Here is a 20,000-nt window from a genome sequence, read left to right as displayed (position 1 = left end):
TACATACATACATACATACATAAATACATACATACATACCAAATTACCGGAGTCATTCTTGTTGTTTATTTTGATTATAATCACCCCACGGATTTTTATGGATAACACCTTACAGAATTCTGGTGCATCTAAATTAAGTACCATATTCATTTGAATCTAAATTTTTGCTGTACACACACACACACACACACACACACACACACACACACACACACACACACACACACACACACACCACACACACACACATATATATATATATATATATATACACACATGCAAACAAGCATATATCAAAATATGTATAGGACTATATTACTTGATATAACCTTCCGATTTGTTTTTAAAATGGCTAAAGTGTGATCTGACAAAAGCGTTTGCTGCTATTTCTAGCAGGTCGAACGGCCACAAAAAAGAACACATCTTTTATATAAGTACGAATGACTCAATGTCTGTGTGTTTCTCTGCGAGTGTATGTATGTATGTATGTATGTATGTATGTAGTATGTATGTATGTATGTAGTATGTATGTATGTATGTGTGTATGTGTGCGTATGTGTGTGTGTGTGTGTGTGTGTGTGTGTGTTGAGGTATTTACTTGCGTGTGAGCACCACTGCAAATGTATGTTATCATGTGTGATACACTAAGCTGGCATCTGCTTGTGTAGGCTTGAATATGTATGATGAGGTGTGAGTGTTTATGTATTTGTTGCTTTTGGACTTGCACCATTTTACATTAAAAATTTAACGTACAAAATGTGCAATGATGACGATGATGATTATGATGGTGGTGGTGGTGGTAGTGCTGATGATAGTTGTGATGGCGATAATAACGATGATGGGGATGTTGGAGATGATGATGATGATGATGATGATGATGGTGGTGGTGGTGGTGGTGGTGATGACGATGATAATTATGATGAGGATGATGATGGTGATGATGATAGTGGTGATGATGGTGGTGGTAGTGATGATGATGATCAACATCATCACCGCTATCGCCATCACAACCACCTCAAAATCACCACAAACACAATTCACACCGCCATCACTAACACTACCGCGACTGTCACCACCACCTCCACCATCACCTCCATCACCACCACCACCATGAACATCATCGTCACCATCTTCCTCCTCCTCCTCCTCCTCCTCCATCATCATCATCATCATCATCATCATCATCATCATCATCATCATCATCATCATCATCATCATCATCATCATCATCATCATCATCATCATCATCATCATCATCATCATCATCATCATCATCATCATCATCATCATCATCATCATCATCATCATCACCACCACCACCACCACTATCATCATCATCATCATCATCATCATCACCATCATCACCATCATCATCATCATCATCATCATCATCATCATCATCATCACCATCACCATCATCATCACCATCACCATCATCATCATCATCATCATCATCATCATCATCATTGTCTTTACTAGCATTATAAGTGAAGATTAGTACAGGCGTGGATTGTGAGAGTAAGAGCAGAGCGACGGATAAAAACGTCTGGCAGTATTTAGTTACGTCCGTTTAAGCTACGAGTTCGAATCCAATCGTCACATTCGTCTTTGTTTTAATCGTTCCACATGTTTCGATGAGGCGGGCGCCACTCAAAAACAGGCAGCTGTCGATCACATTGGATGTGACGACTTGCCCTTGATCGTCAGGCTAAACTGGGATCTGTAAGGGTCTCCTGACTGTTCTTATTGTAACCATTTCGTTTGATTGTATGTTATTCTATAGGCCGCGAGCTGGCAGACACGTTAGCGCGCCGGGCGAAATGCTTAGCGGTATTTCGTCTGTCGTTACGTTCTGAGTTCAAATTCTCCGAGGTCAACTTTGCCTTTCATCCTTTCGGGGTCGATAGATAAAGTACCAGTTTCGCACTGGGGTCGATGTAATCGACTTAATCCCTTTGTCTGTCCTTGTTTGTCCCCTCTGTATTTAGCCCCCTGTGGGCAATAAAGAAATATGTATGTTATTCTATTGTTTTACAAAACTGTATAAAAACTCACATTACTTATAATTTGCTCTTGTAACATCACCTTTACGGCGCTCATATGATATTGATACGAGTGTGTGTGTGTGTGCCTATGCGTGAATGTGAATGTGTGTATTCATATATATATGTATTTGTGTGTATACGTTGGTTTGTATAAATGTCCTTCAGCTGCATGAAAAACGTGTCAAGTGTTCTTGTGTAACTGAAATCTACAATGCAAACATATTACAAGCATGCGTAGCTCGAAGGTATCTGACATCTGTGGTGATGGTGGTGGTGATGATGGTGATGGTTGTGGCGATGGTGATGCTGATGCTGATGGCAGCCGATCTCCCGATCGTACCGAGTTTTTCTATTTTTGATACTATATGTTCAGTCATAACTCTTAACAGTAGTATCATCGTTTTTTTTTCTGCTTTCCGATAACAGGGGGCAAGACTTGAATCTAGAACGTACAAAATACAGGACAAGTACCACAAGGCATCCTGTCGATCTCTCTGACAATTTCACCAATCTACTGCCTCAGATTAGTATCTAATTTATCGACCCCCAAAGGATGAAAGACAAAGTTGAGAACAGTGGAATTTGATCTCAGAGCGCAGAGTGTTAGAAAAATACTGCAAAGCATTCAGCCTGACGCTTTAAAAACTCTATCAATTAACCACCTTACCCCTCCAATTAGCTGCCAATTAAAGATAGCAAATCTGCAGAGCTGGAATGTTACGAAAGATATAGTTTTTTTAAAGCTGAAAAGCAAATAGTGAAAACTATTATATACCGTACTGGTGTCTATAGCAACCTTATACACAAACAAGATATGTAATGCTAATAGATTACGCCTTCAGATATCACCTGCACCAGCACAAAAGCTCTTCATTAATCGCTGTAGCACTATTATAATATATTTGGAAATTGAGAGACAAAAATGAGGCCACTAGTATTTTCCTCAGCAGCATTTAGAACGGTTCAAAGTGCTACGATATATGACGCGCAGAGAAACTACACATCATTTGCACCTTAAGTATATCGTGTGAGCATATTTCTTGCCGCAGAATTGAACTAAAACTCCATGATGCATAATAGATATCAGGCGACGGTCACTTCGACTTGCAATCGCATAAAGTGATCCTAATTTTTCCATTATTGCAATTATAAGCTGTTGTGTTGAGGGGGATGCTGGAGCAGAAACTGTTGGATACTTTATGGTGTTAATATGTCTTCATATAAGTTCTGAATTCAAACCCCATGGCAGATTGATTTTTGCTTTCCATTTCTCTAAGGCAGTGGTTCTCAACCAGGGTCCATATGGCCACTGGGGCTCCATATAAATTTTTTGGGGGTCCATGCAACATATCCTCGAAAGGATAAAGGCAAAGTCGACCTCGGCAGAATTTGAACTTAGAACGTAAAGACAGGCGGAATACCGCTACGCATTTCGCCCGGCGTGCTAACGTTTCTTCCAGTTCGCCGCCTTATGAACAATAAGATATACAAGCCATGATCACCCTGACTATATAATTTCAGACATGGTGTATCTAATATGACTTTCATTTGTTAAAGACATTCACGTGTGCAATTTGAGTGAGATTTGGTTTGAATTATTCTTAGCAGATCAAACAACTACGTAGTGTTTCGTCAGCAGAGAGTAGTGAGTAGCTATGTAAAGTGGTAGTCTCCCATTCTGTTAGTTCCACGACTGAGTATCAAATTTCTGATTGAAGCAGTTTCACTTTCATTAACCTTACTTGCAAACTACATGGTTTCAGGTTCAATCCCACAGCGTGGCACTCTGGGGGAAATGTCTTCTTAGTATAATAAACCCAGGGCCGGCTGATGTCTTGTGAGTGAATTTGGTTGAGGGAAACTGTGTGGAAACGTGTGGGTGTGTGTGTGTATGATTATCACGCTTCTAACAGATTGACAACTGGTGTTGGTTTGTTTACGTCCCTCGTAGCAAAGCCTTCTGCAAAAGACACCGATAGAGTAAGTACCAGCCTTTTAAAAATAGCATAAGTACTGGGGACGATATATTCGACAGAAAAAAAAAAGACTCCTTCAAGGCGGTGTCCCAGAAAGGCTGCAATCCCATGGCTGAAACAGATAAAAGATAGAATATAAAAAGTACTCCGAGGAAAGGCACACAGTCCACCCTGCACAGCAACCCACTCTAGACTCCAAGTTAGCATGCACTATCAGGGAACACATTTTTCTCAAACATCGCACCTCATAACTGAGCTCCGCAGGTATTATATTTGCATCCCAATTTAAATTCCTACTTGTTTACGCTCTGTCATGTCGCTTATATTTCTGTTTTTATTTTATACCATACATTTTATGAACAACAGCAGAGTTGGTTACAAGTTTCGAACGAGTGAAACTTAGGCGAAGTGAATATCACACAGTATATTTTGTTCGACGCACCAATTTATGGGCGATTTCTCGCCATCGAGTATGGCTTTCTCCCTTACCTCCACACGTCAGTCTTCCATACAGCTTCTGTAGATGAAATTTTCTTCACACGGCATTGTTCAACCTGTAGCTAACAGAAAACACTTGCCTAAGCACTGTGCAGTGGAATTAAACTGGAAATCTCGTTGCTGGGAAGCGAATTTCTTGCACCACAGCTATACCTAAAGTGGGTTATTGTATCATGCATGCCTTCATGTGATGTGAGTGATTCAAACGCCAGTTGTGAATCACAACAGAGTCTCTGCTTTGGTTCGCCTAGAGCTTACCATCGGTCTGTAAAACCTGTAAAAGTACCAATAATAGTTTCAATTTGTGGCACAGGACCGACAGATTTTGGTGGGAGGGTGAATTCGATTACATCAAACCCAGTACTTGATAGGTGTTTATTCTGTCGACCCCGAAAGGATGAAAGGCAAAATCGACCTCGGCGGAATTTGAGTCCAGGACGTAAAGACGGACGAAATGCCTATTTCTTTACTACCCACAAAGGGCTAAACACAGAGCGGACAAACAAGGACAGACAAACGGATTAAGTCGATTATATCGACCCCAGTGCGTAACTGGTACTTATTTAATCGACCCCGAAAGGCAAAAATCGACCTCGGCGGAATTTGAGTTCAGAACGTAAAGACGGACGAAATGCCGTTAAGCATTTTGTCCTTCGAGTTACCGTTTCTGCCTGCTCGTTATCGTTCCAACAATAATAATAATATTGGCTTAAAATTTTGGCGCAAGGGGGTGTGGTAAGACGATTACATCGATCGCCAGTACTTAACTGGTACTTATTTTAACGATCTTGAAAGGATGAAAGGCTAATTCGGCGGAATTTGAGCTCAGACGGACGACATGCTGCTAAGCATTTTGTCCGGCGAGATAACGGTTCTGCAAGTTTGCCATATTTCCAACAGTACTAATAACGTTGTTGCTGTAGTTGTTGTATAGTTTCAAATAAAGTGTTTGTCTAGACGGTATACGTAATATTGATTTCTTACACTGTAAAGCTTTGCCTTATCTTAGATCTAAAAAGAAAATGTTCTGCGATGATATAAAATTATGCAGTTTTTTCCCCCTAAAGACATAAGCAAAATTGTATGCAATCTCAACTGGAAATTGAAATGAAGTCGTAATTCGCCCAAAATTTATCGCTGCACCATGACACCAAAGAGCAGAAGAATTGGCAAGTGAAGTGAATGCATTTAATATTAGATTATGCTATAAGAGTTACACTAACAACTCCTATAATTTCAATTTTGATGAAATTTCCAGGTTTGCTAATCTTAAGTAAATAAACACTCGAGAACTTTTCGACTCTGCTTCTGCTCTGTTCAATTCTAAAGTCTTATCCTAGTTTTTGCTTTTAGCAAGTTACAGACCAAAACTTCGATACTAATAAATTTCCATTCCCTGTCTGTGTGTATTTTCACTTTTTCTTCATATTTCTTTTACAGAGCCGGTTGGTGTTTTCCGTCTGTGGAACTACCATTTTATAACAGTTACTCTCGCTGCTGCTGCTGACGCTGTTGTGGCTGTTGTTGCTGTCGTTGCTGCTAGTATTGCTGCTGTCTCTGCCGTCTCCACGTCTCTCCCTGTAGGACTCCACCTTACTTCGAACTTAGTGTCTTCAACCTTATCATCATAAAAAAAAAAAAAACTTTTATTTCTTTATCACCGTTCTTTACTAACACTGCTTCACACATTCACCCACCCTACCCTATCTTCCAAAAGGGAGTAAAAAGTTCTATTAGCAGTTGGCTGACGATTTCTTCTGCTTAAGCATTCTCTGCTACCACCACCGCCGCCAGCACCCTCAATCGACAGCAATACCAGCACTTGCACTACACCCTGCCTTCAGCCACCACCGCCACTACCGCCACCATCGCTTGCAGTACACTCTACCCTCACCACCGCCATCCTTATCGGCACTACCAAACACCCACAACTACCAACACCGCAGTCAGCACTAACACGCCGTTACCCTCCAACACCACCCCACTCTACAGTGCTGAACCGAGGTTTCTGTTACCTGTAGAGAAGCAAAAAGCCCAGAGTAGGTAGCATAGCAGATAGTGAGAAAGCACAGCAGCCACAGAAAATCCATTCCTGCTACCCAACATCAAGATGGAATGACGTTACTTTGCGTGGAAGGTAGTCAACACTGCCACCCCCTAGAATATTTCTTCTTCTTCTTGAACAAGATCTCTTTCAAGCCGCCGACGCCATACTCTTACCACCATTAGCCGGCCTCAGCTGATAAATTTTTTTTTAATATCAATTTTTTCGCGATCCCCACCCCAAAAATCTAGTAACAAAAGTAAAGAAAAACAACTCAAAAACAGAAATAACAAATACCAAAAAACGGAAAAAAAGGCGACTGTGAACAACAAAATAACCCCCTAAATATATATATAGCACACTTTGTTATTCGATTAACAAAGTTTCTCCAATTTGTTCCATTTGGGGGGGTGCATTGAAAAAAAAAATAACAAGACAGAAGAAACTTCCTAGAAAATTTTAATATGTAATTAATTAGCAAATAATTAATCAATAAATTTCTTGCAATTTAGCATGACTAATTAGTTGCATTTACAATAATATTAACAATAAATATTTGCAAAGGAAACAGGCGAATTGAGTTTAGATTAAAACCATATTTTGTTCCCCAGGAAGCAATTATAGTTTTGATAACTTGACAGCGCCGAGAGGAAAAGAGGGATTTATCGGAACAGTTCAATCTATTCGAAGATAGAGAATCCAAGTACTCTTTGGCTACTAGATTTTTGGAACTTGACAGGATCATGATCAGTACTGGGATTTTAACCGTCACCCTTGACGGCGGAGCACCATGGGGCTTCAGGCTACAAGGAGGTGGTCCCAACCCATTGCAAGTTCTCAAGGTACGTTGATATTTCGCTATTGTTTCGTTACACACACACACACACACACACACACACACACACACATATAATAATAATGAGTATACACATGCAATACACTTGCATATAACAAATAAATATGCGTATGCATCCACACACATAAACACAAATGCACAAACAGAGGTATCGTACAGTATTATATATATATATATATATATATATATATATATATATATACATATATATATAAACACCTGTGTGTGTGTGTGTGATAATGCATATATATATATATATATATATATATATATATATATATATGTATATAATATGCATATATATATATATATATATATATGTATATAATATGCATATATATATATACATGCATACATATATATATATAAACATCTGCGTATATATATATGCGTATATTATATAGACATATGTATGCATGCATATGTATGTATAAGCACAAATGCACATACACACACATGCGTATCTATGTATGTTCATGTCTATATCTTGTGTTACACGTGTATACATATTAAATCAATGAAATCTGTCTACATCTGTGTGTCTCTCTTTCTTCCTCTCTCTATCTATTTGCGTATTTTCCTACGAATGTTTCTGAAACATGGCGGTTTTCCAGGACAGAAATTGTTCCACAAGGGTTGGAACCAACTAAGGAAAAGAAAACCAAAAGGAAAAAAAAGTAATGACCTACCAACCTAGCTACGTAGCTAGCTACCTACATACCTACCTACCTATCTTTCTTACCTACAAGCATATCTTGGTACTAATATAACTATCGTTTCTGCTAGCCATACATGCCAAAATCAGGGATGTTTTTAAAAAGAGTTGAGTGAGAGAGTTTTTATTCCATACGTAGCTTTGTTTACTAACAACATTACAGACCAGCTGTGTGTTGTTGGCTGGCATTGTTCAACTTAAATAGTTTTATCTGATCGTCTGTAAGTGTGGCAAACAGACCAGGCCCGCCGACCGGATGCCATATTGATGTCAAGTCAAATACTATCTTTAGAATATCATTCCACACACATACAAACACAGAGTCTGTGTCTAGTGTTAGTGTGTGCGTACAAACATGTATATGTGTGTGTGTAATTTTATATATGCATGCATATATATATATATATATATATATATATATATATATATATATATATATATATTTATATATATCTATATCTGCATGCATATACGATTATATGAGTTTTTATCTATCTATCGGTAAATATGTTATCTACGCATAAATTTATAGTTGTGTGTGTATGTGTATATGTATACACACACAGGCTGTCAATAACTTACTTTTACAATCCGGAAAAAAAAAATTAGGAAAAAAGGTTAACTCAGCAGGTTGCATGCAATCAATGGAGCACACATTCTCCTGTTTCTTATAAAAAAACGCTATTTGTTTGCTTATGTTTTCCAATAAATTATAACAATTTTTCAAATTGCAAAAGTAAGTTATGGACATGTTATAATGTTACATATTATATATATAAGCATGTTTCATGCGATATTGAAAAACTGGTCAGCTGTTGTTTTGATCAACCCATATCAATTTTGATTCTCAAAACCTATAGTCAAATGCCCCCAGCTTCCAACTGTGTCCATCCCATCTTTCATCACATCTAATATATCCAATGACCATATTATCCATGTTTGATTTTTGTTTAAGATGGCAGGACGTAATTTGACAGAGTTTTGGCTGCTATTTTAAGCACACTGAGTGTCCATGTAAACGGTCCCTTGTTTAATTAACTGATCACTTTTACTTAGTGTTGTATTACGTGATACACTATCCAGAACAGTATATAATTTTCTGTGCAGTGTACGTGATACTTTTTTCTAGATCTCCGGGACTGATAAGTGAGAAGAAAGGAGGGGATGGTATATCCCGACTGGAGATGTGACCTGCATGATTGCAACATTGAATAAAGTATACTTCGCTGAAGCTACTCAATGATAAGGTGTTGGTGGTAGCCGGGTGAACATGGCTAATAGTAGCAACTTATTATCTAAAGTAGTCCTTTATTATCTAATCCTTTTACTTGTTTTATTAGCAATGTCCTAAACTACTTAACGAAGAACATTATAAAAGACCCTAACAAACAATGCTCTCCTGCATTGCATAGCATGTCGGTATATTTTGAAGTCTTTTATTTTTTTTTTACTTACTTTAGTCATTGGACCGCAGCCATGCTGGGGCAACGTCTTGAAGGGTTTTAATCGAACAAGTCGGCCCCAGTACTTCTGTTTTTTTTTTTAAGGCCAGCACTTATTCTATTCGGTCTCTTTTACTGAACCGCTAAGTTACAGGGACATAAACGAACCAGTACCGATTGTCAAACATCTGGGAGGGTAACAAAAACAATCAGAAAGATAGGCTCACGCATACACACAAACACACACATATACACACGAGTATGCACATAAATGCAAAAGAAGGTGGGTGGAAATAGTGCTCGAATACCGAGGGTAGAGTAATATGCTTTTTTTTAATTAAAGTTACAACAACATCGCAGAAATTGTTACCCAGTCTTGATCACAACTGTCGGACGAACGGAGACGTGAAATTCTGAGTAACAGTTTTTGTGATGGTTTTGTATAAAAAAGTTTATATATATATATATATATATATATATATATATATATATATACACACACACACTCAGATATTTGCATGTTTTAAGGTACATCTCGCGAATGCTCTGGGATACATCGTCAGTGATGTTTCTGGGGTCCCAGGGCGTTTCGGGTCTTTTAACACCAGGCACCTTATACGATGGGCTTGCGCATAATTTCCGTCCGCCAAATCCACTCACAGGGCATTCGGTCGGTCAGGGATAAGAACAGAAGATACGGAGAAGGTACTTGCTCAACATGATGTGTAGTAGAACTGAACTCGAAACGACGTCGTTGGTTTCGGCGGTTCAGTCTTCTTATACAAACACTACTTACATAATTAATTATTTTATTAATCACTGTGTCACATTTTACCACGCAACACAAAACAATGCCATACATTACATGCCATACATTACAAAATAGCAGAGCACAACAGTACAACATGTATTCATTTGTACTATGTCAAAACGTCTCAGTAACCGTAGACTTTAAATGACACACAGCATCTACGTGTAAATCTCATCTAAATATATATTTAGCATTGCGAAATAACATAACAACACAGTAGAGTAGATCATATGATGCCAAACTATACGCTGTTACCTTATATTAAAATGTTAAGGAGTAGCATCACAACTCTACTTATGAGAATATCATATTAACTCACACAAAGCATCGCGTTATCGTAATATATTTTCACATTATACTTTGCTCTACAAAACTGCACAAGACCAAATGATTTGTTTTACATACCAAAAGAAATGCTATCCTGCGGGGATATGTACCTACCTACCTACCTACCTACCTGCCTATCCACATATGTATATTTAACTGCTTTCAAAATAAATGTATATTTCATTTTAATGGCTCCGAGGAAGGTATATGATGTTGCACAAGTATTCAGCTTTGAGGACATTGATTCTTGTACCAGAAACAGCTGTAAAACTAATGAAAGCGATTACGTAACTCCTGTTCTTCTGTTATTCATTAATTGATATTATTCTGTGTACTCTCATAGTGCTTTTCTCTAAAGTATAAGTATATTGAGCTCTAACAGCTAATTTTTAATATTGCTATGGCTAAGCAAAATTATAATATATATTGTATATAATATATAATAGCTGTTCTTCACTCCTGCTCCAGAGCGTCGGCTGCGGGGTCATTCCGAAAAGCTCTACCTGCGACGATTTCATCTCAATCGAAGGAGAGGAGCTTTCTCCGTCCGGGTTGCGGATCCGTGGAACAAGCTGCCAGACGAGATGGTGAAGATGCCGACGACCGCTTTGTTCAAAGCCTCCCTTGACCTCAAGTGGCCTGAACTCTTTACATGAACACCACCCTGTACTTAACTCCATGTCCCCCTACATGGCCTTGCTATTTGCTTTTGAGCCAAATTAACTAACTAACTAACTAACATATATATATGATTTTACGTGTATATACATTCATATATATATGTGCATATACATACATATACATGCACACACACACATATACGATCAGACTCCAAGGAAATTGGTGTTGTTCTATGCATGTTTCTTCCTATGTTTCCTTCCCCAAGATTTTTACCGAACTGTTTGCTGTTATGTGTTGTAAGTTAAATGCTTGTGCAGTGGTCTTCTCTCTCTGGCTCAAAGTAAACTTTGTCAATGCTGTGCATTGTCAGATTACTCGTACTTCAACATAACTATGGTAAAAAGATATTTCAGTCATGGCAACTCAGTTGCTTGTGTATCAGGAACTTTGTTGTTCAATATAGCTTTAGTTACTATTCTCAGCCGGAGTGAGAGAGAATGTGTCAGGTCTTTATTGAACAAAATTGCTGATGTATAATCCCCACCCCTCTCTCTAAGACAAACACACACGTATAATTACATATCTTCAAAGTAGGTCGCTGAACTAACAGGCTAATTTGTTTCATTACTTACGCAAAGTAGCTGCCATTTAGAGGCAGTGTGAGTTTGAACTTAGCTAGGGAGAGTAATAGGAAGGGATGCTTTTTTTTTCGGGTATACATATGTATATATATATGTATTAACGAAATGTATACGTATCGGTGTATAATCGCTATTATTATTATATTTATTTATTAGAAAGTGCTGTGATTAGGTTACTTTTACAGGTACTGTCCCACTGGAAATCTTCTAAACAAAAAAAGAGTTCTAACAGAGCAATGATCCTTAACGTTCAGAGCTCAAGTTCTGTTGAAGTCAGCTTTGCCTTTCACCCATCCGAATTCAATAAAATAAAGTTATAGTCATATATTAGGTCGATGTTTACATATTTTTGTTTCTAATTTTGTCTCAAAGCCAATAATTTGAAGGTATCAGAGCAGTCGGTTACATCAATTCTACAGCTCTACCGGTACTCATTTTATCGACTCCGAAATAAAGAAAGGCAAGTTGACCTCGGCAGTATTTGAACTCTGAACGTAAAGAGTTGGAAGAAATGCTGTTATGCATTTTGTCTGCTGCACCGACGCTTCTGCCAGCTTGCTGTCTTAATCATGATGATAATTATTTCTTTATTGCTCTCCGAAATATCTTTGATGAAGCCACTGGTTTGAAGGAGAGAGATACGGTCAAGTTAATCTACTTCATAGAATAATAAATGATTATTTTCTGAGCTAACGAGTCAATCTGTACGTGGCTGCTCAAAACAGCAGCTATATTTCTCAAATCATACTATACTCTTTTAAAATGGCTAGGCTACTTTAGCTTGTTTAGTACTAGATACATAAAAACGATGTTATGGCCTTGGTCGAAATGCCTTTGATCATAGGTACACTCAACCAAGACTGACATGTTAAAGCTATATATAATAAGTAGTTATTTCCTTGACCTCCTTAAGGAAAGCTCAGTGGAATTGAAACAAATATATTGAAGAGATTAAAAATTAAATATATGGCAAGGCATTTCTGCCATCACTTCACCTCACTACTACACTAATTAAAAATATTTTTTTGAGGTTGACTACACTTTTGAAGGGAAGAGGAGCAATCGCACAATCCTGCCTTTCGGTAGAATGTAAAGCCGATTCATACGGGATTTGAACTCAGAAATTAGGGAAACAATTATTGGCGGTGTTCTATGGATTTTTGCCCTTTTACTCCATTGTACTTAATTATTTTTCAAAAATTGGATGCAAATACGGTTGTATGATTAAGAAGCTCGTTTTGCAGCTACCTGATCTCAGGTTCAGTTCCATTGCGCGGTACATTGAAAAAGTGTCCTCTACTGTAGTTCTCTGGGCCGAAGAATGCCCTGTGAATAAATTTGTTTGGCGGAAACGGTGTGGAGGCACGTTGCATACACACACGTGTGTGTGTGTGTGCGCGCGCGTTTGTCTCCTCCTCACCGTTTGACAACTGGTGTTGGTTTGCTTACGTTTACCTAGCGTAACTGTTCGGCAAAAGAGTCTGATACAATATATACCAAACTTAAAAGCAAAAAAACTAAATACTTGAGTCAGTTTGTTCGACTAACCTCTCCAAGGCTGCTGTCCAACGACTGAAAGAAAAGATGGTGAATTGGTAAAAAAAGAAGTAAAAAAAAAAAGTTAAAAGGTCACCAATTTTGATAATTTACTGCATTAGTAGATTTATAACTGGTACTTGTTTAAACGACTTCTGAAATGGGAAAAGCGAAGACAACTCTGACGAGATTTGAACAATCTTAGAAGGACTTAAGTAATTGTTGTAAGGCATTTAGTCCCGGCCCATATCATGCCTAACCACATTCACTATCTTCAGCATGATTAGTATCAATAATGATAACAATAATACTTATAATACACTACAGTACAACTAGATTAGATAAAAGTACACCAGATATATCTATTCTAGACAAGAGTAATATCACACCATAGATATTATATGATGTCATACAGCATTATGTTATAATCGGCCATATTATCTTGATTAAAATTGCAATGACAGCGAATATATATCTACTTGGATTTATTTTTGGTACCAATAAAATGCACATTTAGCATTCTCTAGAACACGCATACCATTTTTCCTCGCACCATCCACGCACTAGTGATCATATAAAATAATAACTGGATAGTAGCTAGGTGAGCGGAATTTTCAAGTACGAAACACAATATTATTGGCGTGGTGAAGTATATGAAGTATCTTAACTACATGGTTTCATCTTCTCCTGAAGTGAGTGAACATATATGCATATAACGGTGATGGTAATGGGTTCTATAAAATGTTAGTTTGAAGCAGAACTGCCGAAAACTTCATCTTCATCTAATGATCTAGAATGAGTCAGCTTGACGGAACCCATTCCATTACAAGCTATATTCGCGGAACGAATTTAAACACAGGGTTGCCAGTTATACATAACAAAACAATCGCCAATTTTTACACTGCTCTGGATGATGAAAAGGAGGATTATTTTGACGATGTACGACGGAATGTTACTTGCAACAGTGAAATGTATCTATTTACAGTTAAGTAGACTGCGCCTGGACCAGGTAGTTTTATTTAAAAGAAATTACATATCGGATAGTTGAGGCGCAATGGCCCAGTGGTTAGGGCAGCGGACTCGCGATCATAGGATCGCGGTTTCGATTCCCAGACCGTCGTTGTGAGTATTTATAGAGCGAAAACACCTAAAGCTCCACGATGCTCCGGCAGGGGATGGTGGCGATCCCTGCTGTACTCTTTCGCCACAACTTTCTCTCACTCTTTCTTCTATTGGCCTGCTCACTTAGCCAGTGGGGTGGCGTCATTTGAAGGCTAAAACGATGCGAAGCGCATTGTGACCAGTGATGTGTAGCAACATCTGATCGCCTGGTCGGTCACGGTGATCACGGTGATCACATATCGGATAAGGGCTGTGGATTGTCAGAATTATCAGAGTGTCGTGTGGTTCTTTACGTTCTGATTTTAACTCTCACTGGGATTAACTTCATTTTTCATTCCTCCGGGGTCAATAATATAAGATAGCAGTCAAATACTAGAGTCAATTTAATCGACCGTCCCTCTTCCCTCTAATTTCAGTCCTTCTGCTTATATTACAAAACAATTATCTGATATATGGTATGCAGAAAGTTGATAGGAAACAGTTAATCGAAATACAATTTATCAAAAACAGCTGATCGAAAAACATTTAATCAAAATCACTGTTTATCGAATCTGCAACTGATCGAAATATGTAGCAAATATTAAAATAGGTCTATATCCTCACTGTGTATTAGTATAATTTGTTTAATTGAATTTAAAGAACAGAGCAGCTGTCTGTCAGACTCGTATGCTGTCTAAAAACCAGTATTTGTAGTCTAAACATAAATATACTTATTCAGTTTCCCATTATGTATTTAAAAAATATTAAGTAAATATTAAAAAAAATAATAAATTGGTACAAAATAACAGTTTCCCGTATTTTGAAAGTTTGATTACAGTTTGATGAATTCTTTATTCGAGTGACAGTTAATTCCATCAATAGCATTTTTTAGAATAACTGTTTTCGATCAATTGTTTTTGATACTAAACCTGTATATACTTGCTTACATACACCGTTTATTCAGCAGACAATCGAGAATATGATAACTAGAGGGAGAGAGGGCTGCGTCAGCAATCAGCTGGGATAGACATTCAACTATTTTGACTGGAACAATGTGAAATAAAATGTCTTTCTTAAGGACATATCGCGCTACCGATACGGGAATTGAAATTCACAATCTTATAATAGCGAAACCAACACTCGAAACACTAGGCTACCGTGGATTCACCACACACACACACACACACACTGCTTGCTTGTGTGTGCCTGTTGTTCTAACTTAGCGGTCCGGCTTAAGAGTACGACAAAATTTGTACCATACTTAAAACAATATGTACTGTGGTCAATTTGATCAGCTAAACACTTCAAGTCAGTGTCTCAGAATCTTTTCTACTCTAGGCACAAAGCCCGAATTTTTTTTTGGGGGGGTGGGTGGGTGGGGGGTGGTCCAGTTGATCAGTACGCAGCTGATACTTAATTTATCGACCCCCGAAAAGATGAAAGGCAAAGTCGATCTCGACGGAATTTGAACTCGCAACGTAAAGACAGACGAAATACCTATTTCTTTATTGCCCACAAGGGGCTAAACATAGAGGGGACAAACAAGTACAGACAAACGGATTAAGTCGATAACATCTACCCCAGTGCGTCACTGGTACTTAATTTATCGACCCCGAAAGGATGAAAGGCAAAGTTGACCTCGGCGGAATTTGAACTCAGAACGCAGCGGCGGACGAAATACCACAGAGCATTTCGCCCGGCGTGCTAACGTCTCTACCAGCTCGCCGCCTTTATAAGTACGGCGCGCTTACCGATTATGCCACCAGGGCAGTTAAAAGACAGACGAAATACCGCTAAGCATTTCGCCCGGCGTGCTAACGTTTCTGCCAGCTCGCCACCTTACAGTATCCCAGAATAGCCGCAGTCCAATGACCGAAATAAGTAAAAGAGTAGGACAAGAAGCAAGAGCGCTAATCATCTGTATTGGCTTGGGAAGGTCGAATTTAGAAAGATTGTTAATTAGATTGGGAAATAATGTCACTATATTGTCATTGCTGATACACCTGATAAATTCATTCGTTTAAACTGTGTAGAACACTGTTCTACCTAGTTTAAACGCTTATCTCCTGATAATCTTTTTGATTACTCAAAGTTTCGTCACCGGTACAGAATATTTCAAGGGATCAGGTTTCATACTTACCTAACTGATAGGAGTAGTGATAAGTGATAGGTAGTGTGGGAGTCGGCAATAACAAATTATGTAGGCATCATATATATTTAGTAGGAATGTCACGATATAGTAGAATGGTGGTGGTGGCAAGGGTTTAGTAGCTTTTATAAACAACAGCAGAGATAAAGTAGAAGTGCAGAGAAAGATTCTGGGCCGTGTCTTCTACTCAGAGCCGAGGTTCAGGAATATTCTGTTTGATTTTGTAATAGAGGCATGGCATTACAATAAATTAATAAGGCATTTAATAAGCTTTGTGTGTGATAGTACATGGAAAGTATTGATGTTTTAAAGTTAACTTTGATGATGTACCATGTTTGAAAGAGAAGACCCATGACAAAAATGTGCTGTCGTGGCTATGTGGTAAGGCGCTTGCTTCCCAACCACATGGTTCCGGGTTCAGTCCCTCTGCGTGGCACCTTGTGCAAGCGTCTTCTACTATAGCCTCAAGTCGACCAAAGTCTTCTGAGTGGATTTGAAGACGGAAACTAAAAGAAGCCCGTCGTATGTAAGTATATAGATATCAATGTGTGCGTATCTTTGTGTCCGTGTTTGTCCTCCCACCATCGGTCGACAACTGGTTGGTGTGTTAATGTCCCCGTAACTTAGCGGTTCGGCAAAAAAATCGATAGAATAAATACCAGGCTTAAAAAAAAGTACTCGAGTCGATTCATTCAACTAATATTCTTCAGGGTGGTGTCCCAGTATGGCCACATTCTAATGACTGAAACAATTAAAAAATAAAAGAGCACTAGGTACCAGAAGGCTGTGTGAACGGTAAGGTGTCAGTACTGGATTCTTTGGTTTACAGAGTGGAACATCAAAGTAGATTTCTTGTTGCGCCCTTTGAGGCAGATCTTTACATAACTTCATGAGTAGAAATGAACTCGATAAAGTCAATTTCTCGGTGACTGTTATGAGTCAGGTCAACTGGTCTAATCACCTCATATCCTATGATATGATTCGCTCAAGGTCTTACTGTGGAGGTGTCCAGTTTTTTTTCCCGATAATATTCCCACTAGACCGAGATTCTGTTTAAATTGTTTATGCTCTACCTTAAATCAAACTTCCAGATCGGCTGTAAGGGATAGACCAAAGATGGACAATTGATACTCAATGTGTTGTCAGGTGCTCATAGCTTTTTGTTATCAAATGCATTCCGCTTGTAACCATTCCGGTTTTATTTCAGGGTATAATTTTGAGGAATCTTTAACTGCTCCTTCTAATAGGTTAAACAACTACATAAAAGCTTTGTCAGTAACTAAAGCAAAAGAAATAAAGTTAACATTTCAAGTGCTGCGGTCGAGTTTTCTTTGTAATGAAGCTTCCATTTCATTCTTTAAGTATTGCTTGAAGAAAATGAAGAGAGAGAGAGAGAGAGAGAGAGAGATATGCATGTCTTTCGGAAAGATTTGGATAATGGATGGTAAAATTGATAAACGTGATATTTGAAAACGAATTCACTTTCCAAATCCGTTTTGTAGGTTTCTAGGCTGGAACAGTGAAAGTGCATTTATCAGAGTCATATCTCAAATTTCCTTAGCTTTTCTTTTCAACTATTTATTTCCATGCACATATTTATTATGACCAAAAAATACGCTGCGAATAACAAAATGTTTCGCTATTTAATGGCATTACGTTCTGAGTTCAAATTGATCGGAGGTCAAAATTAACTTTCAAACTTCTGAGATTGGTATTGTTATTATGGTTTAGCCCCAAGTCTAGCTGGCCTATAGCTTAAGACATTCCAGCTGTAGATAATAGGAATATCTGATGCATCCTGGCCTTATATAGACCGGTAGGATGTGATCTGAAGGAATTATTTGTAGAAGGTCGTTGGACTACGCAGCTATCCACTCCTTCTCATTGCCTTGCCCTCTCTTATGTGGTTGATGAAATAAATGCCAATGCAATGTTGAGATTGATTTAATCGACTATGTTTTGACCTTGTAACTACTTTAAAAATAATTTGTGTATCTCTCGATATGCGACGGTGGCATATGATAAAAACAATAAGGTGTCGTGTTATCGTTCCCTCTGGATGTCAACTGTTCGTACACGCGTTCCTGACGATGTCCAATGGTAATAGCCAAAACACAATTATTGCAAGCTTAGTCAACGACCTATACTTTATAGAAAGTTGTTTAACCTGATCCCTTATCAACTTTCTGTACTATTTTTCAGTTTCTAACATAGGTACGAGGCCTGAATTTTTGTTTTTGGTGGAGGTTATGGGTTGATCGATTAAATCGATTTCAGTATTCGATTGGTGTTTTATTTTATCGATTCCAGTCGGATGAAAGGTTAAGTTAACCTCGGCTAGATTTGAACTATAAAAATGAGTAGCTACAACACAGCAAGATATTTTGTTCGATGCTCTAACAATTCTGTCATTTCATTAACGATATTTGTGCTACATAATGGCTTCTGATTTAAGCACAAGGCCAGCAATTTTGAGACGATTTCATCGACTTCAGTACTTGACTGGTACCTTATTTTATCAATCTCAGCGAGATGAACGGCAAAGTTGACCTCGACGAGACTTGAACCTAGAACGTAAACAGTCAGAAAAATATTGCAAAGTATTTGTACTACATTGTAAGGTCAACTTTGATTCAGGAGACTTCATCAAAGTTATTCCAGCTATTTCAGCCTCACAGAATCTAGAACAATGTTATTCAACGTCTCTTATTTACTTACTTATGTTTCAAGACAACGGCTGTGAAGGCATTTGGTTCAGTGGTTAGAGCACCGGGCTAACAACATATAGTAGTGAGTTCGATTCCCAGACCGGGCTGTGTGTTGTACTCTTGAGCAAGACACTTTATTTCACGCTGCTCCAGTTCACTCAGCTGTAGAAATGAGTTTGCGATGCCACTAGTTCCAAGCTCTATCGGCCTTTGCCTTTCCCTTGGAAAACATCGGTGGCGTGGAGAGCGGATGCTGATATGCATGGGAAACTGCTGGTCTCCCATAAGCAATCTTGCCCGGACTTCTCGGAGGTAACTTTCTAGGTGCAATCTCATGCTCATTCATGACCAAAGGGCGTCTTTACTTTTAAGACAGCAGGATATAACTTTTAAAAAAAGTTTTAACCCTAAAAAAAAAGTTTTACCCCCCACAAAAAAGTTTTAACCCTAAAAAAATTTGGTTGCTGTTTCTATTGGGTGCAATGGAAGTGTAGTGTGTCTCTCAATGGATTGAGGTACAATTCGTAAAG

General features: G+C 38.3%; 1 protein-coding gene across 3 annotated transcripts in view; it reads left to right on the top strand.

Annotated features, from left to right (window-relative positions):
- LOC115212926 overlaps positions 1-20,000 on the top strand; it is a 198,389-nt gene that overhangs the window by 11,793 nt on the left and 166,596 nt on the right. For all 3 annotated transcript variants that reach the window (XR_003881778.2, XM_029781756.2, XM_029781755.2), the window contains exon 2: positions 5,960-7,405. Coding sequence is in view for 2 of the 3 variants with exons in the window: in XM_029781756.2 (XP_029637616.1) it covers positions 7,307-7,405 (99 nt within the window). In the remaining variant the exon portion in view is untranslated. The remainder of the gene's footprint in view (positions 1-5,959; positions 7,406-20,000) is intronic.

Source organism: Octopus sinensis, linkage group LG6 (assembly GCF_006345805.1).
Source record: "Octopus sinensis linkage group LG6, ASM634580v1, whole genome shotgun sequence".
Lineage (NCBI taxonomy): Eukaryota > Metazoa > Mollusca > Cephalopoda > Octopoda > Octopodidae > Octopus > Octopus sinensis.
The sequence above is the reverse complement of the archived record's forward strand: the minus strand, read 5'-3'. Positions and strand labels throughout refer to the sequence as shown.